We start from the raw sequence: 14,623 nt of genomic DNA, 5'->3' as shown, positions 1-14,623 counted from the left end.
GATTGTAATCTTATCTGAAATTGATTACAGCCCATTAGCGGCAATAACCACTTAACATCAGGGGGACTGCATGATCATTTGCAATTTCAAAATATATATTTTTTTAAACAATAAGAAACCCAAAATTCTATTTTCATTTTAGACCATCTTAATTGAAACCGTCACTGAACATAAAGTTCGAGATGTCGAACTTCCAATAACGAGGGCAAAAGTGAAAAATACAAAAGTTTTCTAGGCGTTCATCTTGCCGCATTCTGTAGAATGGAGTAATTAAAGTTTATGAAACTTTACAAAGTTTGCAAGTTAATAAAATGTTGAGTTTTTAGTGATTAGGTGCACTAGTTTCGGTCGGCTGTTTTTTGATTGATCTTAATTTTTTCTATTGAAAGTTTTTTACTCGAGAGCGATAGGAATATTATGTTTTTCAAATATATAAGACTTTCAAATGTATAAGACACTTGTATAATATAAGCATTCACTAGGATTGTTCCTATGTCGTGGGTGCCATGGACACACACAGAGACGGGTACACAAACACCTAGCCCCAGGACAGGAATCTAAATTACATATTTGCCTGACGGGGGATCGAACCCGGAACCCATGTGTCAGAGTATATTGACTGCTCGATCACGCAGCTCATCATTATTTTTAAATGAACGCATGTAAGAGTAAGTCTATTTCCTAACCACGGCTAGCTCTATTAGCTTGTAGCTATAGCCACAATAGCCTTAGACATAAGACTATAGCCTAAACTAAACTAACAACGACTTAGATATATCTATACTAATATTATAAAGAGGAAAACTTTTTTTGTTTGTCTGATTGTAATGAATAGGTTTAAAAACTAATGGACCGATTTTAAAAATTATTTCACCATTCGAAAGCTACATTATCCACGATTAACATAGGCTATATTTTATATGAAATATATGTGATAAATAGATTTTGAGGCGGTACAAAGTTTGCCGGGTCAGCTAGTTTCCAAATATAAAGAATCCTTAGATTCGTCTTTACCTCCTAATAATCTTTATTCAGCTAATTCCTTTTAATTAACGTATTGTTTTACTTTTAGCCTAGATTTGTTAGGATAAGGAAAAAGGGCCTTGTTCATTTCAAGATAATTAATTGATGTGAGAAAAAGATCTTAGCTTAGCGAGGTATTAAATTACGATACATTTTTAAAATTAATTACTTATATGCAATGAAATTTAATTAACAATGATTTAGATTAAACGAAGGACATATTATAGGTGATCAAATAACTAACATCTACCAAAATTATAACATAATACTAAAATTATAAAGAGGAAATCTTTGTTTGTTTGTTTGATTGTAATGAATAGGCTCAAAAACTACTGGACCGATTTTAAAAATTCTTTCACCATTCGAAAGCTACGTTATTCACGAGTAAAATTGGCTATATTTTATATGATATGAAATATATTTGATAAATAGATTTTGAGGCGGTACAAAGATTGCCGGGTCAGCTAGGCTGTCTAGATTAGACAAAAACCGGACTGTCTGAAAATAAGCCTATGTCACTCCCACAACAAGGGAATCCAACTATACTTCATGTGTTTAAATCCATCAGGGCTGCTGGACATGCCAAAGGTTAAGATATACATATATTTGTTGTGGTAGAACCCTTTGTGGTTCGACCCCGGCGGCACCACCGCCACACCGTTTTCTGCCTAGTAACAGTTGTGTTAGGCGCTACTGTGTTCTGGTTTGAAGGGTGTGGTGAAGACATACTTCCGAGGCGGAAACCTTAGTCCTCAGGGTAGCCACGCATCTGTAGCCGACCTGTTAATTACAGAAGTCCATGGGCGGCAGTAGCCACTTAACATCAGGTGGACTGCATGCTCGTCTGCTACGGCTTATATTATAAAAAATACATCTGCTTGATTAACACTTCCCTCCACAGTCGAGTTAGAACATAGATAAGAATAGATTAAGAATAGAATCTTAGCCTAGAAACCTTCACATGTAAAAAACGTACTGAAAGTACGAGTAGGTTCACGAAATAGTTTCCAAGAACAAAATCAGAAGTGGCACTATTTTTTTCCTATTTTAAGAATCCAGAAGTTTCCGGATGTGCACGGAGAGTACGGAATACAAGTTCGACTTTCCGGTTGTGGCTGCCACACTTTTAACCACAGAATAATAGACACCCAGAGGCAATACCTGTATTTATATTTGGGTATTTTTTCCACTTATGTTAAAACATGTAACGTGAACAGTACCCTTACCAGGAGTTTTTACGTTTCGACAAATATGACTGTTTTGGTATTTGTTTACGTATTTACCCATACTAATTCCAATCAGCGCCCCCCTAGCGGATTGTGTCAGAACTAGGAAATCCTATGGGCCAATACGTAAACAAATACCTACCAAAACAGTCATATTTGTCGAAACGTAAAAAGCTCCTGGTAAGGGTACAGAACGCTTTTACGTAATGATTATTTTTACACGCTTTATATTAGCTTCACTTGTATGTTTGTCAGTGAGTAACTCCGTTTTTCAGGAGAAAGAGACAACATACATCCTTATCTTACCCCGCATGAAAGAATAAAATAGAATACTTTTGTACTTTTTAGTTGATTTTATCATAAAAGCGTGTTTTTTAGTTTTTTGAACTATATTTATTAAGTTTACTTCTTTTGGGGAATTTATTAAATAATATTCACAAAACCGATAGATAAAAAATCGACACCATTAAGTTGGCTAGTAAATCTGCAAACTTTGCAGAATAAAATATTTTTAGGTAAGGTACGATGCAATGTGATACAATACCTTACATATGAGTAACGCCATCAGTATGTATGCAATTATGCATGCTCATTTCTTAGTATCTCATATTTCATATGAAAACTCGATAAAATCACTATGAAATTTAGTCTATTACTTAAAAAAATGACTTTTTAAATTAATAAATGTGACATCCAGAGAAAATAACGCCCTCTATCGCACATTTAAGACAGTAACATCTCTCGTATAAATTACTCTGTGAGTTTGCCAAGAACCATTTGTATGGGGCTCATATCCGAATATGAATACCCCTTCAAACTGTTAACCCCAAGTCCGAACCCACGTATTTCACGTATAACCCCAAAGTAACGCAAAGATAAATATGACTTAAGACATATCCGAATTCGAAAATCTTTTCAAAAATTCTTAGTATTTCAAATTGATGACCTACTTCTAAGATCAGATAAGTAGTTAGTTTCACTTTTTGAACATTTTTTTAATGTATTTTTTACCGCATGACACAGAGGTAGCTATACCCGTCTGACAGCAGGGTTTTTTCGTGCGAGCGTTCAGTCCATCTGATGGTAAGTGATAAAGCCGCCCAAAGACACCTGTAACCAACTTCACAAAGAACAGGGGTTCTGCCTGAAGCCGAACGCAGATACGTTCTCCTGAGGAGAAATATGGTCATCTCATATGTAACTCGTATTACGAGTTCGATCTCCGGTTAGGTACATCTCATTGATAAATTAAGTTCATAAAAAAATTATAAAAAGGGAAGCACATAAAAAATAAAACACATTGTAATAACAGTTCTTTATTCAAACATAGAACTTACAAAGTAATAACAAAAACACTTATGAAAATAATAAGTAAGTGATTAATTCCATCGCTCACTTGTGTGATACATGAGTAAACTTTGTATAAATACAAAAAATAATTGTATTGTGTGCGTGCGTGTGTGTGTGTGTGTGTGTGCACGCATGTGTGGAATACATTATGTTAAAGTTATAAGCATTTTGTTATCTGAAAATAATACACTTTCTAACGCCGGCTAAATTCGTAACACGTCACTCACACTCACATACAGTAATAATAGGCGCTTTAATAAAGATCTTCTGAGGCCATGCACTTGATCTTACTTCTGCAAATTCAATCTCACCTTACACATCAACATAGACTATGGCAGGACCTAATGGCAGGCGTAAAATAACAAAACTAAAACTTAAATATAACCGACATAAAGATTTCCCTAATAGTAAATTAAACAACTTGGGATGGGCCAAATGCCAAAAAACGAGATCATGGACTCCCTAAAAATATTCCCCTATTGTAAGAAATGCTCTAAATTAACTACACTATTAAATTCCCACTAACACTTACCAGACAGTAATTTGATCTGGAGTATTTGCAACTGACACTGTACATGAATCAGATTATAAATTCTCACGTGATAAGCAAAATGTTAAATAAGACATTGAAATTGAGCTCACACGAGTATATATTTAACTAGCTGACCCGGCAAATTTTTTACCGCCTCAAAATCTATCTATCAAATATATTTCATATAAAATATAGCCTATGTTACTCGTGGATAATGTAGCTTTCGAATGGTGAAAGAATTTTTAAAATTGGTCCAGTAGTTTTTGAGCCTATTCATTACAATCAAACAAACAAACAAAGTTTTCCTCTTTATAATATTAGTATAGATTTAGGTCATCCTCTACCTAACGAATATTCATATAAAATATTAATGTTCTAATGAAGTACTTAATAGCAATTTAATATTTTATGAATATTACAAATGTATAATAGAAATCTGTGATAGTTATAAACAAAACGAGCTTACTTTAATAGCAATGTATAACAGACCCGTAAAAGAGAAATAACATTAAACATAAAACCCAATTACTTAGTATAAAAAGGTTTTTCTTAAACAAAACAATAATGCTAATTCAATCGTAATTGTTATTGCTTGAGCAAAAACCTAATCTACACTGTCAACAAGTGGTTAAATCTTTATCCACCAGATTTAAGAGAAAATGGAAAGAAATATTACTTTAATTGTTCCTAATTAACTATAGAAATATTATGAAAACAACAAACTCGACCGCTTAAAAATGTAGCCTTTGTTACTGGTACAATTTAGATGAATACGTTTGGGCTGCACGGCACACCAAAGACACATGTAAAAACATACGCTCATACATATATAAAATATATACATTACCTTCCGTAGTCCGGTAAAAAGAACACAACAACAGTTGAAGCAGTGACACCAACAACGAAAATAAAATTGTTCTTTTTTTATCCACAACCTTTAACAATACAGTAAATATCCTGACTAAATACCAAACTTCCTTAAAATATCATTTTTACCATCCAGGTTTTCAATAAAGGTCAATGAAGTGTTCAAATCAGGACTTGCATCCTAAGTAAGAAATATCCATACCTATACCGTGACATTGTATATTTCTGTCTTCATTTTGCATTTTTGTAATATTTTCCCCTTCGCTATTAACGTATGAGTCCAACTCAAACTTTCTTTGCTTATACTGTTCCAAAGATATCTTCCGACTTTTCGAACATATTTTCTCATCAGAATTAACAATTCGCTTTCGTTTCATACTATTCATTTCATTATATTCTTTTCTACTCTTATCCATATGCGACTTAGTATTAATTTTATTCATTGAAGACCCATCACTGGTAGCATTAGGAACATTAGGCTGTAATTTTGATAATATTTCCAAACCTTTCTTAATGGTAGGTATTGGCAAAATTGGAGGTGAATACCGATTTATGTTACGTGGGATTTCAGAAGCCACAATATTTATCTCAAAGTCATGTTGTGTAGGTTCTATCATTTTCTCAGATATATTATTAACAAGTTTAGTCTCGCCTTGATTCGTGTTAAATTGATGCATAGGATTTTTTACCATCTTTGGTTCTGTGTATTTTTTATGTCTAAAATTATGAGTATTATGTTCTTTTAAATTAAACCTTTCACAATTCTTTTTAGCTAGAACGGTTATCAAAGCGTCGAGGTTCACTTTATTTGGAGTGTCAGGCGCAGAGCTAGGTGGCCCGCTAAATTGATGAGTGTATGCTATATCAGTACTATTTATATTATTTTCTGTTATTGTAATTAAAGAAGTCCGTTCACTATCCAAGAGTTTTGTTAGTAATGGATAATTCTTTTTCTTCTGTACATAAGCAACGGTCATTTGTATCGGATTTAGCAACGTTTTAGTATTAACATGTTCATTTCTTGGGTGCAAGGAACTGGTTGTTAATGGTGGTGCGGAATTTTGTGAAAACACGCGATAATTTTCCTTACTTAAACCAGGACCTCTAATATTGGCTACATTAGGGTCCGCTAGGCACGTGGTACAGGGTACAGGGCACCTATTGTCTTGAGGGTATGTATCAAGATAATTTAACTGAGGTGACGGATATGGTACGTATGCGTTAGAATGGATGTTATTTTTTAAAACATTAGGCTTTCTAACTCGAGACGATGGCGTTGGACGTAAAGGTGGATACTGTAAATGAGGATTATTGTATGTTAACGGGTTATACTCCAGACCTGATGTATAAGCAACACGATTTGCATACGTTTCGATTCTCATCAGAGGGTTATATGGAGGAGGCTCGCTGATAGGTGGATACTTGTTATTATTTGTATATTGCTTTGGCTGTGTCCTGTTAACTATATCGTTTCGTTGCACGTAATATGGATGTGTATCCCTTGTGATATTATATTGTGGCACTCGACTGTTTTCGATAATATTAAAATTGTTATTAAAACTATTATAAGTAGATGTAGAATTTGGTAGGATGTAATGATAATGTGGTATTACTTTATTTGCAGATACAAACTTATGACAATTTCTGGTTGGATCATTGCATTTTTCAAAAATAGTATTTGGTGTGGTGTATGGTTTGGTCATCTTTTCTTTTCTTTTTTTCTTCGGTCTAACTGTGCACGGTAATATAGGCGAAGTAGTTCTTTTTTCGCTTGCTTTTCCATTTCTCTCTGTTCTTCCTGAGTCATCGTTCTTCATTATTCCTACCAATTCAACATCCCCAACGTATGTGTCGACATTAATTGTATTTTCTTCTGATTTTTGATTACATATAAGTTTCTTATCGTTTCTACCGGTTACTGCACCATAATCAAGGTTACGGACTATAGTCTGCGCTATTGCTTCATATGCTTTTAAATCGTTTGGGTCAACGATGACATTATTTTTATCACTATGGCATTCGTTGATAATTTTATCCATTTTATATAACAAACTATCTGTGATACTTTCGTGGCTTTTTACATTATTTATATCCTCATCGCCGTACGTATCCAAATCATAAGTTTCGTTTATATCATTTATTTTTTCTGCAATATCTTCTCTTAGTTTTGAAACAGCTAAACTTTGTTCTGAAGAAAGTTTAATTTTACCAGAGTTTGACTCATTTGTTGAAGAATTTTTTTCATTGTCTGTACTGTTGAAACTAATGAAATCTGCTAAAGCATTCTTCAGCCTATCCCTATCTTTATCCTTATTAGTATCCATATCATTCGTGGTATCATATTTGAGCTGTTTGTAGTACCATGGATAAATATTACAATCAACAATTTTTATACTAATAGGCCTACATTTCTTTAAGAGGCTAACATTTCTATTAATGTCGAAAAATCGTACAGGTAATGCACATGATTGTTTTCCATAAGAAGAAGTATGTTCTTCAGTTTTCTCACATATAGTCAGAGGCTCATCCAAAATACAACCGGGATCTTCGATAGTTGCGTCTGAAATAAAAATATACAATGATTTATGTGTATCTTGATGTCCTATCAAAACCTGATAACAAAAGTTATCAGAGGACACACTAAAGGTACGTCGGATGATGACGATTACGCTTTTATACGTTGAATTCATGTGATTATAATTAATATGGAACGTCTCTTCAGCATGACCTGAACCTTAGTCGGGTATTTGCGTCAAAATGTACACTTTATTTTTACATAGACTGTATTATAGTGCTTAAAAAAAATAAAATATAGCCTAATAATTAACTAATAAATTACTTTAAATATTATTAGTAGTGTCAAGGACCTAAGGTTCAAAGGCAAATGGGGGGGTTGAATTCTTACTTGCATAATTAATATAACAATCAAACTAATTTGAGTTTATTCATGTCGTAATCTCGTAGGTACCCCAAAGGTAAGAACACAACCAACCAGACCCAAAATATGCCGTGTCACATCTTTTAATAATGCATAATTTTATAATGTGGGTGTGGTAAGGGAGACAGACTTTTCCGAGCTGTTCCAACTTAGTCCTCAGGGGTAGCGGCGCATCTTTGACCGACCCCAGGTAGGAATATCTAATTCTATCTATGTTGATTACAGATGTCCATGCGCGGCAGTAGCCACTAACCATCAGGTGGACTGTATGCTCGTCTGCTGCTACTATGTTATAAAAAAAAAATCTTTCATCAAATAAACATAAAAGTAGGACTTACCTATATCATCTAGGTCTATGATTGGTATTTTCTCATAGTCAGTTATTGTAATCGTCTTATTAAGACACTCTTCTAACAAACCGTCGTCAATAAAAGTTGTCATTATATCCTGTAAATAAAGAAGTAATTTAATAATAGCGGTGATCAGACACCTAGGAGTTGAAACACTCCCTCTCAATCAGGGAGTCCGAGATTCGAATCCCAGGACTCAGATTTTTCAGTTTATGCGTATTAGAAATTAATTCTCGTGTATTAGACATTAAACATCTTTACTTCACTTCACACATTGAATTTATTAATTTAATATCTAACATTATACGTTATTAATATTACAGTTATTAATTTATTTTGTCTCATGTTTCAAATATTGTAAATTTAATTATAATAACCACGGAATAGGTACCTTTTTTATTTTAACTGTTATAAATATATTAAAATTGTAATTACAATATTGTTATTTCTAGTGACACGCAATAAATGACAAGTGACATTAGAATAATAATTACTTTTACAAAACCGAATAAATACTTCACACTTAAAAATAAGTACCACACAAAAAAATACTTTTTATAAAAATTATATTTTCTATACAATATTTTGACCGGTACAGACAGGTCGTATTACGGAAGATATAAACATATTGATATACATTTCATAGAATGCATCATAGATATAGGATGTCATAGCGAAAAAAAGTCTATGGAATGCACGGCTCTTGTCTGATACGTTTTATGACTGTACATATTAATAAAGGAACAACAGTATAATGGTTGATGCGGCCTTTCAATCGAGGGGTCCGAGGTTCGATTCCCTGGCACGTCAATCTTCTTCAATTTTTCAAATTTATGTGCGTATCAGAAATTACTTATCACTTGCTAAAAAGCCGAGACAAAACATTATGACAAAACCTACATATCTAAGAGATCTTTTAAAAAGTTTTCAAAGGAATACCAATTCACACTTGCCAAAACGGACTATGGAGTGTAATAATCCTTCTCATTCTGAAAGACCCGTGGCTGGCAGTGGGACAATGGGTTGATAAAGAAAATGTAAATTCACTAATTATCCTGTAGGGTTAGAAAATGTAGGAAGTGTAGGAAAATGTGCAATTTAACTGCTTGTCGTATAATGGTAGAATTCTCTCAAAAATATATAAACCAAAACTCACCGATAAATTATTCAATAACTTATTTATATTTCGAATGTTTTCACATTTATTAACTTGGTAAATTTAATAATTTACTAACAGACCACCTAAAACCAACTATTCTACCCTCACTAAAACTACCCGCCTTTATTTAAATTTAAGTAAAATACAGTAGGTAGCATAGATATATTTCAGTAGGATAATATATCTATGGTAGGTAGGTAATCGAAAAAATAAATAACCGGTTTTTACAGGTTAGGGGGGTAGTTGTATATTCTCATAATTATTTTCACCGTTTGCTACCTACCTACCCAGAATGATTTTATTTTTAAAATACCCTCTTATTACTTAATTATATTCTTGTTTGTCCATAAATAGTACAATCAATAGATTGACCAGTATTGGACATTATTAAAGAGCAATCTATCCTTTTTTTGCAGACCATCAATCGAAATATGTCTATTAAGCGGCTGTAAAAAATTCCATGTTGATTAGCAAAACATAAGGTATAGCATAGATTAAATTAATCTATGAAGATTGGTTGATAATTATTGATTATTGTAATTCGTACAAACATTATATACTTTGTAATGTTTGAATGGTAATATAAATCTTCATGGTTCGACTGTGTAGAAAATGAAACCGTGGCCGACTTCAGTTAGAACTCCAATCCGATCTAGGGTTGATTACAGCTGTCAGCAATGGCCACTTACCATGAGATAAATTGCGCGCTCGTATGCTACTCCTAAAATACAACATTTTGAAGGTGGTAGAACCCTTTGTGTTTCGACTCCAGCGGCACACCTATTTCTACCTAATAACAGCAGTGTTAGGTACTGCTGTGTTCCGGTTTGAAGGGCGTGGTAAGGGAGACAAACTTTTCCGAGGCGTCCCAGCTTAGTCCTCAGGGGTAGCGGCGCATCTGTGGCCGACCTCAGGTGGGATAATCTAATCCTATCTGGGGTTGATTACAGATGTCCATGGGCGGCAGTAGCCACTTACCGTCAGGTGGACTGTATGCTCGTCTGCTACTCCTATATTATAAAAAAAAAATAATAACATAGTCATCCTTGCCAAATCATCACACATTGTTTTTTTTTCGTTCACCGGGTTTTGGTGGTCATCTCAAAGCTCAGCCGGGAACATTCAAACATGTGGATGAACGGTTTGACTTGGATAGTGTAGGTCTGCAAGCGCTTGTAGCATAGCTTTTGATCAAGACAAATTATATGTATAAGTTAGGAGTTTGCGGCAAATGCCAAGCGTGTGGATACGGCATTTGAACCCACAACCCACCGCATGTCACACTAATATTTTAACCACTACACCACGGATCTGTAGTAGAATATATAATAGAAATTTCCCTTCCTCCTTCAATTTGTCGGTGTTATTTGATATTCCGATCTAGATCGGTCTCTACTTAAAAATGTCGGCCAAAGAAAAAAAGATAAACATGTCACTGGCATTCTCGCCTTGCTTATGATGGCAGGAGAAGGGTGGCCATATCGCGCCAATCTTTTAGGATAAGTACTAAGTACTTTAAAACTTAGTTTATTGATTAAGTAGTTCAAAAAAAGTAAGGTAGGAATTTATCCTGTCATTGAAACGTCAAACATAACGATGTTTATAGAAAACAACTTAGGGCATTGTCAGAGTGAAATCTTCAAAGGAAGCAAAAACTACTGGGTGTACAACTATGAAATTTTGCAAATTTTCTTTTTTTTAACTTAAATGAGCAATAAGAAGGATTATTTATAAATGGATACAGTGTCAAATAGGTAAGGATAGTTTGTAAAATTTATCACTTTTTTAATTTATACTTGATTGGCTACTACAGTGCCTACTAGTGCAGATGACGACAAAATCAAAATCGTGACTGAAGCTTAGTTACAACAAAAGTGTACTTATATCATTACTATTTCCGTAACATAAATATCCGATCAAATGCCTATAGCCTACTCACTCCACACGCAAGACTTACACATGTGTAGGACTAAATTTTGCTTGCACAAGTTTTCCACCGACCAAAAGTGGGTTGCCTTCGACCTATTACTTTTTTTTAAATTTATAGTGGGATTTTTTCGCTGGGCGAACATATCATCCCGTACAAACGGAATATAAAGCAATATATTCATCCCATAATATTGTATAATACGAGTATTTACTTTTAAAAGATCTTAAATTGCGCACATACGGAGTTTCTTTCGCCACTTCCCCTCCATAAAATGAACCACTTTCCAAAGCGGAAGTTTGTTGATGTTCGGAAAAAATCGAATCTAATCTATAGTTTTTTACGACCTGTTACTTATGTTGCAACAGCTGAAGTGTCCGATAACATGCTTATAGCCTGGTCACCTCACACGCAATACGGATGCAAACCCCGGGAAGAAAGGCGCGCTCTCAGCAGCGGCGTATCGTAATGGCAATCTTATGTTCCAGGCCCGAGGTAGCTGGTCCCGGGAGGCGCCGGGACTCTGAATACAGGCGGCCTATTCATCAGTACCGTTTCACTCATTATAAGTTACTAAGAACTATTCGAATACAAGGGTTTTGCAAAATCACAAAAAAAATATTTTGTAGGGGGGATGTTACGACACACATGTGTATGGCTAAATTTTGCTTGAACAGATTTCCAACTGACTAAAAGTGGATTCATTTCGACCTGTTACTTCTGTTGCAAGAGTTAAAGTGTCCGATCAAATGCCTGTAGCCTAGACACCCCACACGCAATACGGATGCAAACCCCGGGAAGAAAGGCGCGCTCTCAGCAGCGGCGTATCGTAATGGCAATCTGATGTTCCAGGCCCGAGGTAGCTGGTCCCGGGAGGCGCCGGGACTCTGAATACGTTCAGGCCTATTCATCTGTACTGCTTCGCTCATTATTACTCTACGAACTATCGTTACTCTGGCGGTTACAAGGGTCTTGTAACATTACAAAAAAATCTGTAGTGTTAAGATTGTTACTTTACAAAAAAAATCAAGTGTTCCGTTCAAGAAATAGAGCCCTGTAACAGACGGACAGATGGACAAACGGACTGACAGTGGAGGCTTAGTAATCGGGTTTCGTTTTCACCCCTTAGGTACGGAACCCTAACGACGTGGATACCCAACGTGTTGAACAATAGTGAACGATATACGTCCGCTATTGATAATCAATCTATCCTAATTTTGCCAACCAAAAATCAAACTTTGACGTTGTCTAGTATGAAGATGTTGTCCAATGTCGATCTTTGTTAAGCAAAACATCGGATAGATCGTTTATTCATAAAATCACCAAATAGGCGAATTGTGCAAAGCCAACGTGCTATTACACATACGTGTCAATTTCGACCGAATGTTAGCAATAAATTTGTCATTTTTTGCCCCTACATCCCTCCTATTTTTAGTTGATTTGTGTCGATTTGAAGTGTCGAGAGTTTCAAGTGGCGGAGACCACTCTAAAAAAACTAAGATAAACTGCTTGGCGAGAGTCTGTGACATTTTTTGTCTCGTACATTTATATACATGAATACACAATACGTATATTAAAATATTTAATACAAACGAATATAATACCAAGTAATACCAGCAACAAGTGTTTTTTTCCAAAAACAAAGTATTCCACTAGTATTATCCGCTAATTATAAATTTAGGCCGCATTCAGCTTAATATCATCTTGACCTCAATACCCTTACCATGAGTTTTTACGTTTTTACAAAAATGACTGTTTTTGTATTTCATTGCGTATTTCCCCATACATTTCCAATCAGCACCCCTAGCGGACTGCATCAGAACTGACTGGAAATATATGGGAAATACGTAAACCAATACAAAAACAGTTTTTGTAAAAACATAAAAGTCATACTAAGGGTTCAGGCCAGGCAACGCAACTATGAACAACTCCAGGTTAAAATTTTATGCAGAGTCGGTTACAGATGTCGCAAAGATTATGATAGGTTGAAACTCGGCCTCGATCGAATGGTCCGAGGTTCGAATCCCAGGTACTTCTGATTTTTCAAGGTATTTGAAATTATGGTCAATTGCTTTAAAAGAAAACATCGCGAGGAAACCTGCATACATGACAGATCTTAAACAAAAAGTTCTCACGGGTTTGTAATGTCTACCAATACGCACTTAATCGGGGCGGTGGACTATGGCCCAATCCTCATTCTGAGATGAGACCTGTGCCCATTATTGGGACAGTATTGGGTTGACGACAACAGGTATTCATGTGCGGAATGTGACGACTTACCATCAAATGAACAGTATTCTTGCTACTTCAATCTTAAAAAAAAACTTTTTTTTAGTCTAAATTAAAATGATTCAACATAATATTTTTTTTAAAAAGGTTTAATTTATTTTATTTTAATTGTATTTAATTTTTAAAATCAAATATTTGTTTTGTTTTTAAATAAAATAAAAATTGCACTTACCATAACTGAACTGCAACTTCAACACTGGGATAACCAATCTCGACACAGTGACACAACGGCAAGGAATGATAACTTAAAGTTTCTTAGCCCATGCAAAACATTTTTTACGACACGACGCTAATTTGAGAAGTCCTTCCCTTTGAACCACACTGAACAAACAAGGTGCTTACTTTAATTTGCAGTGTGTTTCGAATTTGTTTTGTAGACTACAAAAATGTATTATGTTTGTTAAAGATTGGTGTTAAGGTTGGTATTGGTGTAAAGTTTAAAAGCTGAGTTAGCAATGTTTATGTTAGTAAGCTCAAGTTTATCAGAGATCGTATAACAATGGACTCTGTATTATATTTGTTTAACGTTTTCAAATGTACAGTCAGCTTCAATTATAGATAAACAGATTAAGGTTTCAAAAATACACCCAAGCGTATAAATAGTTGAATCCCTATCACCCTATCACCTATTAGATGAACATTGTAAAGCGTCAAAATTAGATAAACATCGCTTCAAAAGTAGCTGAATACCATATGTACAAAATTAAATATGTCACTAATATGATATGTCATTGATCAGCTACTCTTGACACTGCAGTGTTCATCTACTTTTGAAACTTTACGACGTTCATCTCATTATGGTGCTAGTTGTGTTCATCTACTTATGCTACCTTTAATATGTTCATCTACTTTTGAACCTGACTGTACATAAGTATACATAGAATTAGTCCAACGCACTGTCTTGTTTTAATAATTAGTAAAGACTTCTAATCAAATATATATTAGATGCTTAGATATTATTA

The 14,623-nt window shown here is 34.6% G+C and overlaps 1 protein-coding gene across 2 annotated transcripts; it reads right to left on the bottom strand.

The window, feature by feature from the left end:
- Positions 1-3,549: 3,549 nt before the first annotated feature.
- On the bottom strand, positions 3,550-13,964 carry LOC140749159 (uncharacterized). 2 transcript variants are annotated; one of them, XM_073082200.1, is made up of 3 exons: positions 13,834-13,964; positions 8,275-8,383; positions 3,550-7,558 (listed from the first exon to the last, which is right to left on the bottom strand). In XM_073082200.1, exons 1-3 carry the CDS (start codon positions 13,834-13,836, stop codon positions 5,166-5,168), a joined length of 2,505 nt encoding a protein of 834 aa, XP_072938301.1. In that variant the 5' UTR covers positions 13,837-13,964; the 3' UTR covers positions 3,550-5,165. The 2 variants fall into 2 exon arrangements, with proteins under 2 accessions (XP_072938301.1, XP_072938302.1); XM_073082201.1 differs by lacking the exon at positions 13,834-13,964 and adding an exon at positions 9,443-9,530.
- Positions 13,965-14,623: the final 659 nt, after the last annotated feature.

Source organism: Epargyreus clarus, unplaced genomic scaffold (genome assembly GCF_041222505.1).
Source record: "Epargyreus clarus isolate Ecla_fem2 unplaced genomic scaffold, WU_Ecla_fem_2.2 ptg000017l, whole genome shotgun sequence".
NCBI classification, from domain to species: domain Eukaryota; kingdom Metazoa; phylum Arthropoda; class Insecta; order Lepidoptera; family Hesperiidae; genus Epargyreus; species Epargyreus clarus.
Note: the sequence above shows the minus strand (reverse complement) of the source record. Positions and strands in the feature narration are given on the sequence as shown.